This window comes from Acyrthosiphon pisum, chromosome X (genome assembly GCF_005508785.2).
Source record: "Acyrthosiphon pisum isolate AL4f chromosome X, pea_aphid_22Mar2018_4r6ur, whole genome shotgun sequence".
In the NCBI taxonomy this organism is placed as follows: domain Eukaryota; kingdom Metazoa; phylum Arthropoda; class Insecta; order Hemiptera; family Aphididae; genus Acyrthosiphon; species Acyrthosiphon pisum.
This window is the reverse complement of record NC_042493.1, coordinates 76681488-76692723: the sequence shown is the minus strand read 5'-3', so window position 1 is coordinate 76692723 and position 11236 is coordinate 76681488. Positions and strand designations below refer to the sequence as shown.

Here is an 11236-nt window from a genome sequence, read left to right as displayed (position 1 = left end):
TTTTACTAGTGAAATGTATGTAATTTTTTTTAATTTAAAGGTTAAAATAGATCTAAGAGATTTATATATATAGAAAAAATTTTTTTTAAAGTATTATTAATATAATTTATGTGCACGTCCCATTTTAAATTAGCATCAATATACAATGCCAAGGTATTTAGTAGAGTTTACTCTATTCAATTCCCTGCATTTGCATAAATTGTTTTTATTATTACTGACGATACAACTATTAGTATGAGCAATGATTTTATAATTATTTAAATCAATAGCTTTTTGAATACCAAAGTGAATATAGTTAGTTTTTCCATAGTTGATTTCTAGTGAATTATTATCAAGCCAGTTTTTGACAATAATAAAACTTTCCTCAGCCATCTTATACAAATTATTAATGCACGGACTTTATAATAAGATGACAGTGTCATCAGCAAAACAAATAATCTTCCCAGGGGTTTTTTGATTAAGAAGTCCATTGATGTATATTATAAATAAGAGTGGTCCTAGCACGGTACCTTGCGGAACAGAGTAATCAATATCTAGTTCATTACTATATTATATGAATATTATGCTATTCAATCAGAATTACCATACTTATTACTGTAAAAAATACTGCATTTAAATATATTGATTTTCCATGGAGATACTAATGGTGATACGGGAATTCTGGGACATACTGTATATTTAGTTTGTGACGAAAATTGCATAGTTCATAAATTGGTACTTTTAGGCTTTAGCCATATTATTTTTTATAACAATTAATAATTTCTATTGTATTTTTTAAGAATTTAACTTTGCATTCAGTAAAATTATGGATTTAATTGAAAACAATAAAGTTAAAGATAAAGATTCTAGTAAGACTGTTATTTTGTGGAAAAATGAAATTCCTCTGGTTAAGTACCCATCTGTATCATTGCTTGAAAACTTCCACCAACGTAATGAACATTTATACAAAGAACCCACTGGAATAAGTGAACACTATTTAAATTCGGTGTTAAAAACGAGCGAAGATTTCGTAAGTGGAGTGATTGCAGATTCCAAACGGGCGCTTCAGTGCTACTTACAAATGAATAAGTAAATTAGAAACTGATCACTATATTCTTCTATATTTAAGTAAATAGTTAGGTACAGTACATTTAATATTATAATTTTAACTATACAACTGAATCATTATTGAAATGAGTTTAGAAACGAAAGTTAATATTCTCAAGGTATAAAATATGTAAAATAAGTTAATATTAGAATTTAGAGGTATAGGTTATAGGTAATAGGTAGGTACCTATAATAGGTAAAAGCGGTAGGTAATATAATTTATATATCAGTTAAAAAATTATAGTTTAAATAAGGTAAATTGACAAGATGTGTATATAGTGTAACTTTAGTATTATAATACTAAAGTTACACTATATACGCTGTACAACTAATTAAAAAGCCTATCTATAATAACTTTTAACTTATACAAAGAAAAACCAAAACTATATAATACAATTAATTTTGAAATACCTTTTAAAAATCACAATGAATTACTCTCTAAGCCACCTTTTTTAATACTTTTAGATTAGGATTTCCAAACTCTGGCTATGACAGTGAAAATAAAGTGATAAAGATGAATGCCTTACAAGCATGCAAAGACAGGGTTAGGTTAGATTCCAATCATTCATTGTTTTCTAACCCAAGCTGGCTCAACGAAAACGGAATTTTCGATGATCAAGTAGCCATAGCAAATATTTCCAGCTATATAAAACAGCATTGGAACTTAGAAAAAAAATACTTATACACTGTTGAGAAGTCATTAATAAAAATGTTTGATATTTCTAGTCACGGTTACAAGGTAAGCCTAATGTATTATTTCAAACCGTTAAGCCATTATATATGTACATGGCTCATTTTTATTTGTACTTTTGAAGCACAAGTCATAATAAAATAAAATATATACAAATTGAAACAGAACTACTTAATCATCTTAATCCAAAATAAAGTCTATAATTTATCTTAATGTATTAATAAGATCAGTTTGTACTTTGTATTGCCTGTACTCTAAAGTACAAAAAGTAGCTATTAAGATTAAAAACATTTATTTTTCACTCGAAAAATTTACCCCTTCCCTATAATGTACTATAAATAATATCAATGTTGACGGCGGTAATAAAATTATTTGTGGGGGACGAGGTACCCGAGCGGTCTAAGGCGTCGGTTGCGGCGCTGCCGTTCGATTGTCAGCCACTGGGCGGCATTTTTCTTCGGACAAGTCACGGTGTCCGGAGAACAAGTGCCGCCATCCCCCACCCGGCCATGGCAAATACCTACGGGTGTCCAAATCGAAAATTCTGCCAAAACCAACACTCACGTGTAAACAAACTATAGTTCCCTCCCCTACAGTACCACAGGCTAATAACCTTAGCAGTTGAAGCCTTAACCCTAAGAAAAAAAAAATATTTTTTTTTAAATCCAATTACATAAAATAAAAACAAAAATGTAACACCATTTAAATTGAATAACATCGCTTTTGACTTTATAAAAGTTTCTGTTCTGACATCCTCATAACGTTGCAGGCAGAGTTTTCGATGTCTACCAATGAGTATCCGATTCCTCAAGTTACGATAAGTGCGTTTTTCACTGTAAATGAAACGCATGTACTGTCACTTCCGGCGGTGTACGTAAGTTGATAACGTATTCATTTAATTAAACTTCCTACGCATGCTATATTGCTATAATTATTGTCTAATAAAATATTAGGACGTGACAAAGTTATCTATTGACCTACTATTTTATAATGCCATGTGATGTGTACCTATGTGTCGTAGATAAAATATCAGTTGGAGATGGACAGACGTGTTTACGTGGTAGGTAGGCACTCGTTCAATAAGAAACATTTCGAGCGCCAGTTTAAAATGAAACGTGACTTATACATGGACATCAACAAGTATACCGGGTGGTCGTCATCCGGACCAAGTCTACAAAAGACAGAATAGATTTCAATTCTTTACACAAAATATGTGAAACCAAAACTAAATGTTCAGTTGTCTCTGTTGTGTTTGTTAGACATGTATAATGTATATTGACTGTTACTCGATGAAATAAATTATCAGGTATCACATGATTAATACGCGTTTGTTTATAACTATTTCAAATCGGATCAGGAGTCTTCATGCACCATTGAAGTGTTTACATTACTATTTAGTATTTATTTGACTAAATAATTATTCAATTACTACACATTTATATTATAGATGTATATTGTCAAATGCGCGTGAATAATAAAAGATATTGCCATATTTTTGGGTCATTTTAGTTTTCAGATTTCAACACTTTAAACGCAATCTAATATCTAAATATTATTTTAAGTTTAAAAAGTTAATATTTTAATTTCCCAGTAGCAAGTATCTAAACATACTAATGCTTATAAAGTTATAACTTTGTATTATATAGGTATGTATGCATATTTATTACTAAACTAATTAATTATTAGTTTAGCATGAAAGTAAATCTTATAGCGTGCACCTTTCTATATTTAACATACAGTGGGGTTGCATACTGCATTTTGTAAAGTTGTACAATATAATTATATAGTTGTATAATATAATTCTTGGGAAATAATCAACTGTCGCTTATTAATTAAAAAAAATATATTTAATGTTTTAAAGTTTTTAATTTCAAAGTAATGTAATGACTCTATCGAGTATCGTACCTACGTATGGTAATTATAAAAATAAATGTTAGCTAACGAAGAGGACAATGAAATCCAACACGACACCTCTAGGCTTTAGCCTCTAGTGATATTTCGAATATAACCAACGAGTCTATACTTCATCATCAACGGGACAACATCAGGGCTCCGCCAATATACGTTCAAACCATCACCAACTTAAACTACTCCGCATTCAAAAATGCGTTAATACAAATCACCGGCCTAAACGGTTTTTCTTGTAAATCCACGTCTTCGTTTTTGATTATTCAACCACATGGACGTACTATGTTTAACTTAATCGTTAATCATCTAACGGACACCAGTGCCTTTTTTCATAGCTTCATGCCTCCACCATGTCGACCTAACAAGGTTATTATTAGAAACTTGCACCACACTACACTCATCTCCGATATATCTGACGCACTCTCGAAGTTAGGTACTCGTACCTTATACAGTTATACCTAATGTATAATATTTGTATGTAGATATTACTAATTCCATTTTTGAACATATATGTGTTAATTAATAAATTAACATATTATTATTATACAATAAATATACATCATATTATTACAATTTTTACATAATAATTGGTATATCATTCCAAAACATTGGTTTATTTTAATAATCTATACATTATATTAACAGAAAATATATTATGTTGGTATGCAGATTATTGATGCTTGGACAACAATTAATACACTTAAGAGGATGTCAGCGCGATATTCGTTTTCTCTCTCTGGCCCATGCGCAACATAGACAAAATGCATTTACGCAAAATCATTTTTTCTATGCGTTTAAGTAATCTTAGAGTAAAGTCACCTATTACAAAAAAGATAGAGAATAATACTTTTGAGGGAATGACATATCGATTTGTCTAAATATTGTCTCAAATCAATTTAAACATCATTTAAATTTACAAAATTTTTATTTATTTTTAAAGTGGAATACAAAGTCGAATAATAATAAAATATAAAATCGATATGTCATTCCATCAAAAATATTATTCTCCATCTTTTTTGTAATGGGTGACTTTATTCTAAGATTACTTAAACACATAGAAAAAATGATTTTGGGTAAACGCGTTTTGTCTATGTTGCGCGTGGGCCAGAGAGATAAAACGAATAGTGCGCTGACATCCTCTTAAATAAAATTTAAATGTAAATCTCCATTACGACTCGCAAAAAGACGGCCTTCAAGCGACGGGTAGCGTACTCTGGTGTTAAATTCTGAACTACTAAACTGACGTGATTTTTTGCGTCAATATTGTATCATTGAAAGATACGGGAGTGGTGTTAACTTATCTTCTCTACATCGTAGTCCGTGGCCATGACAAAATAGATAGGTATGTCCAAGGTTAATATAAATGTATAAAAAATATTTATATTAACCTTTAAGGTACCTATGTCAGCAACTTTTTGATACCCATCGTGTTCACCGACCACTCCACACCCCGTCACATAGCTAGTTCGCCGCTCCATGTTGGCCGGGTAATTTAACGACCAGAAATGAGGCGAACTACGGCTATGGTTGGGAAGGGTGGGATGCGCTAATCGGACTACGTCTCGCATAAAACAATAATTGTTGCTGACCTCGGCCATACAGTGGCATCATTTGTGGAGGGGGAAGGACCGTCCCGAAGGGGGTCTTGTGGTGGGGGGGGGGGGGGGTGTATCACCACTGCGCTGCGATCGATAGGGTTTATACCTTAACCCCCAGCATGAACAGATGAACTAGATAAACTTTAGTGCGTTTCATAACAACTATAATATTATGATAGTATTGGGGAAGCAGATTAACAAAACGCGCTCTGGTGGAAACAATTTGTACCTTCCGATTCGGGATGTATAGATATAGTTTTATGTTGGTAATTTTACTTTTTATAAGAAATTAATTTTGTTATCGAAACTTTATACGCTTTTATAGCTAACTGTATACATTGGTAAGTATAATTTCTACTAATATTATCAAATAAATTCAAATACACTTCACTTAAAGCAGAATTTAAACGAAATTTCGGGAAAATACATACAATCTCCCGACTCGAGTCCCGACTCCACGTAAGGGGGAACCTGCCCAACCATCGTACGATAGGCGTCGACAGCGCTCCCAGTGTTAATCTGTCTTCTCAATAGTGTAAACACAGATATATAATATATTATATTAAATGATAATAAATTTAATACAATATAACATGATTGTTATAATATCATGGTTTAATATATATATATATATATTATATCTGTGTTTACACTATACTATCATTATATATAACTGTGGGTGTAGACCTAGCTGTATATAATTTATTATTAAAATAAAGCACAATTAGGTATGTTAGATTAAATTTTGTATGGAAATATGGAATAATTAATTCATCTTCATATAATACCTACGAATGGATACGTCTTCATATTGCTGTTCGACGTTGTGAGTAAACCACCATAATATTTATCATGTCTAAGAAACTCTAGAATGATGTAGAATATAGAGAATTCAAATTAGACTGGGATAAAGAGTTATTTTTCATAGAACGAAGCAGTTAACCATTTTGTCACATATGTCAATCACAGCCATCGAAATTAAATATCAGAAACTAACATTATTATGAAACAAATTACAGTTCGTTAAGCAATGGATTTCTTCACGCTTCTGATTTAAGAACAAACAAATTATACACAATGCAATTAAAAACAAAGGTGAGCATTAACTTAACTAGTTAATTATTTTTGTTTTTTACCTATTAACTTATTCAGTTAAAATGTTTATTGTTGCAACTTAACTTTTTATAGTTAATTACCTATCATTGTCGACTGTCGTAATAATCTAATTTTGTACACAGTGTAAAACGTCTTGATAAATGTTTGTGTAAATCAAAATAAAGGGCAGTTTATGACTTAAAAATATTGTTAACACGAAAAAAATTTTTTTTACTAAGTTTATTTTATATCTTAACTTTATACTTATCTAGTTAAATTTTTTTTGTTAACTTTAAACTTAACTGAAGGCAATTTAATTTAATTAACTTAACTTGCCGCAGTTAATTATTTTCATTAACTTACCTACCTTTGATTAAAACTAAATGAACAAACCAATGTCATGACCAGGGTTTGGGACTTATAGCACTTAAAATCATCAGAATAAGAGCTGAAAAAAGCACTTAATAATATTTATAAAAAGTACGTCAAAAACTATCAACACAATTATTTTGTATATTATTGTTTAATTTTTATATTTGACATATATACTTAATTTTTAGCCTTTTCCAGTTTTTTACAACATTTAAATTTCTTTATTATACTTCAGACTTCTTATAGATTTTTTGAAGAATAAATTTAAAACTGTTGAGGAATAAACGAAAAAAAAAATTGATTCATTTGGCTGGTTAGTGGATAACCGAGCTAATACGAGTCCCTGTGTTTATTAAGTAGGTATTAGGAAATAAATTAGGTACAAAGGGAAAAATTATTAATATAATAATAATTATAATACAATTATATGATTTTTTTAAAATAATTCTTTGTGGATAATGTCTTTAAATTTTGGATGTATTACATACAATATCACATAATTTTTTTTTTCTCGATTCTTAATGTTGTTTTTATTTCTAGTGAACAAAATGAAACAACTAGCAATGACAATAATGTAGGTAGTGTAAATGTATTCAAAGAGCGAGTCATTTAACTACCCTAATCTATATACTGTTTTGTATTGATAGATGGAAAGAAGATAAGTGGATTCTAGTAATCCAAATATAACTACTAAATGGTTAAATAATCCATCACCAAAATGAATTATAAAATTTCACAAAGCATTTATACTGGTGAAACAGGAGTATATGTACAATTTAAGACAATCTAAACAATTAAAAATAGTACCAACATTGATGTAGCAGTAAAAACATGCCATTTGATTGAGAATTTGACGAACTTAATCATCATACATGAGTGAGTTAAACTTTGAATTTTTCAATAGATATTTTCCACTAATAATATTTTATTATTTTTTAGGAATTTGAAACATCTAATTCGACCAAGTAAATCACCCAAACAACAGTCAAAGCCATATTTTGGTAGAAAACTTAAAAGGAATCTTTTGGCCAAATCATTTCAGCCCACCACAAATAGACTTTTTCTAACAATTCAATATTCGGTCTGCTCAACAGCTGAATACCCCTGTTTGGCCAAACAGAAGTACTACAACGTCTACAACTGACAAATTAAAAATCGGCTTCTAGTCTACCACATTTTAGAAGTATGAATTAATCATCGACCAAGCTGCAATTTACATTAAAACAATATTTAATTATGCAAAATTTGTTTTTTTAGTGGAATAATTTGGCTACAACTATCTGGAAATGATTGCAAAGACCAACAGGGCCATTACTTTGGAACACTCACAGTCACAAATTGACCTAAGTGGCTTTACTACTTTTTTTTTTATTATTTAACATTTTATTTTCAATCTACACAATACAATTAGTTCCACTACTTAAAACTGCAATCATGCCAATAGTTCTTTAATAAATGCAGTTATACCGGAATTTAATTCATTGATACAATATTTATGACTTCATAGCTTAAGTTAACAACAGTTTCATTAAAAAAGTTGCACAGAAATGAGATTTGTCTATCAAAAAATGTGTTGAGGAATCAAATATTGAACAACTTATTATTGGTAATTTTAAATACATAATATATAACTTTCGGCTAAATAATAACTTATATATTACTTTTGATTACAGGCTTTGGATTTGAAAGTTGCTCCAAATGAATTGTGTGAACTGTGAATATTAAGCCTATAGAATTCATAGAAACTTTAACTAAGGTTTTCATTATTATTCAGTTGAAATTTCATATAACATACACATTTATTAGGGTTATTATTTTTGTTTGTGACTGATGTCTACCTAATTTCAATATACCTAATGTTTTTATCAAAAATGTATGTACTTGTTCACAAAAAATTGAATAAGTGAGTTGTATAAGCTTATGCATTATTTATAAAATATAATAATAAATTCATAAAGTACATATTTATCAATGAATTTCATTTTCATACCTGACAATGTTCAATATATGTGTTTCATGTAATTTTAATTTAATAATTTTTTATTGTCATCTTTTCTGGCGCACAATATTTAATTAATCATTTTATTATATATTTCTATAATACTATATTTTATTTAAAGTATTTTATAAATGTGTCAAACAACAGTTTACTTGTATCATAATATACATTTTAATACATGTTAATTCACCACCCGATTGGTTTAAAAATTATTTCCACCGTTCAGCTAACTTCAAGACTAACTTTCTACACAATAAAAGTTGATAATGGCAGTACATATTTATAATATATTAGAGACTAAACATTATAAATACACTACAGCTAAAACTTTATAATAATTATAATCCATAAACGACAATGGTCTTTTCATGTTTTTGTAAGTATTTATCTAGTATTCGAGTTGCATTGTATAATAGACAAAAATAAGTGTTAAACAAATTCATCTTACAACGTCCATACTTATTTTTGTAAATGAAACAGTAAGTTTGTAGCACATTGAGAGAAGTTAATGCTAATGTGTATAAAATTAATAATCTATAGGTGGCTGAAATAATAGACAACACAACTCTGTGAATTATACATTTGAACATATATTCATATTTTCAATGAACAATTGAGAAGTAATATTTGTGTAATAATTAAACTATTATAATTTCATATAAAATATTTTAAAATCTATTCGGTTATGTACCTCAATGACCAGATCTTCCAGTCAATTTGTCATATTTGTCGAAACACTTTAAGTTTTAATCATGGGCGTGCGCACGGGGTATGCAGGGTGTGCGCTTGCATACCCTGTGGGTAGACACGTCTTGTCTTATGGGGCACATAAATAGTGTCAGACGGACTCTCAGTTCATAATTTAGACTTGTGGTAAATAATTTGAATCGATATGAGCGATATGATTGAGCGATATGAATATGATCATAATATGAACTTGTTTTCAAATTTACTGTGAGTGGTTCTCAATTATTTAAGGAAATATGGGTTTTATTTTTAGTGTACCTAAGTATTTAGTATTTACTATTTAGGCCCTCCCCCCATTGCGTCTAGGCCTGCCATCTTCATTCATTTTAAGTGCATTTATATCATGAGGGGCACATTTTATCAGCCGCCTACGGCGTACTCTGCGAACAAAGTCTGTGCACGCCTATGGCTTTAATATTAATACAATTAAGAGAATCAGTTAAATGTACTTCCTAAATCCAGTTTTAAATATTGTTTACTTATTTCACATCCATGGATATAATTTTTTGAAGATACTTATTCTTTACATAAATTATTGTTTACTATTTACACAATGGAAAGTAATAATATAAGAATTATTACAAATTTATTGTTTTAATGTCTAGGTTAGAACATAAATATATATAAATTTTTTTACTCTTCAACACTAAGTTTTTTTTATCTAATTTTTCATAGTATGTAAAACTATTTTGCAACTCTCTAATATAATGAATTAATGATTTGAAGAAAGATACAACTGTTGTTAAATCAATTTGAAAACCATGCAGTTGTTTACTAATACAGTTGAATCTTTCCAATACCTATAACATTCCAAAGTGCTATTAGTATACCCATTTCTTAACTCTTCAGATTTTTCAACAAACCTTTGGCTCATCACTAATATAATTTCTCAATAAATCCAATAAAATAAAAAAATTAATTATTTTATTTTATTATAACTTCATTTTGAAAACAATTTAACCACTAGCGACGGCGCACGTTTAAATTGCCCCGTATGACTGTCACTTTTCACTAGTACCAATATATCTAATTAAAACACCAAAAGTATGATATAGAAGACATTTTGTTCAGAATTATAGGGTTTTTTAGTGTGGTATTGTATTAATAACATGATTAATTGTTTCGACATATATTATTTTGTTTTTAGATTATGGGACCACAAACAATGGAAACAATGCTTGAACATTTTCAAGTAATGTAGAGAAATTGTCAGTGATCACAGAAGTCAATATTAAGCTAATTTAACTATTTAAAAAAATAATCTTAATATGGTTATGGCAAGTAGACGACATGTTAAAATACTGAAGTATTTATACGGTATTCACCATTGAGATAGCTATACTTTTGAATACCTACCTATAATCAAACTCCTGGTTTTATATGATTGTAATTATGTATATTACTGCACAGTCCAACAGTGCATACTTTAACAAGTATTTGTACTAGGTAACTAGTAACCAGCAATGACATATATTATAAAAATATAAAATGGAAAATAGCTACTGTTATTCTATTCAATTGTTTAACAATCCTCTTATTTCATTGGAATAATTATATAATGAAAAAATAATGTATAACATAGAACAGTAAGAAGTAAATTATAGATGTAGGAAGACTGAATTTTAAACTAAAAACAGTTTTAAATAGTATAATTAACATTTAATTTCATAAAATAAATAAATCATACAATTACTTGGTTAACTAAGTAGATATTTAATATTATTTTTGTAATTTAGACAG

General features: G+C 29.1%; 1 protein-coding gene and 1 long non-coding RNA gene across 2 annotated transcripts; both read left to right on the top strand.

Annotated features, from left to right (window-relative positions):
- Positions 1-789: 789 nt before the first annotated feature.
- On the top strand, positions 790-3078 carry LOC100571970. Its single transcript, XM_029485669.1, has 4 exons — positions 790-1068; positions 1552-1825; positions 2547-2651; positions 2799-3078. The coding sequence occupies exons 1-4, from the start codon at positions 806-808 to the stop codon at positions 2964-2966; spliced, it is 810 nt and encodes a 269-aa protein (XP_029341529.1). The 5' UTR covers positions 790-805; the 3' UTR covers positions 2967-3078.
- Positions 3079-6006: 2928 nt separating this feature from the next.
- Positions 6007-8574, top strand: LOC107885022. Its single transcript, XR_001680282.2, has 6 exons — positions 6007-6109; positions 6212-6378; positions 7291-7626; positions 7690-7933; positions 8008-8356; positions 8424-8574. It is a non-coding gene; the product is annotated as an uncharacterized LOC107885022 (long non-coding RNA).
- The last annotated feature ends 2662 nt before the right edge of the window (positions 8575-11236 follow it).

Coding starts and splice junctions, on each gene's coding strand:
- LOC100571970 (XM_029485669.1), top strand. CDS start 806: ATGGATTTAATTGAAAACAATAAAGTTAAAGATAAAGATTCTAGTAAG. Junction 1,069..1,551: donor TGCTACTTACAAATGAATAA/GTAAATTAGAAA, acceptor TAATACTTTTAG/ATTAGGATTTCCAAACTCTG. Junction 1,826..2,546: donor TTTCTAGTCACGGTTACAAG/GTAAGCCTAATG, acceptor ATAACGTTGCAG/GCAGAGTTTTCGATGTCTAC.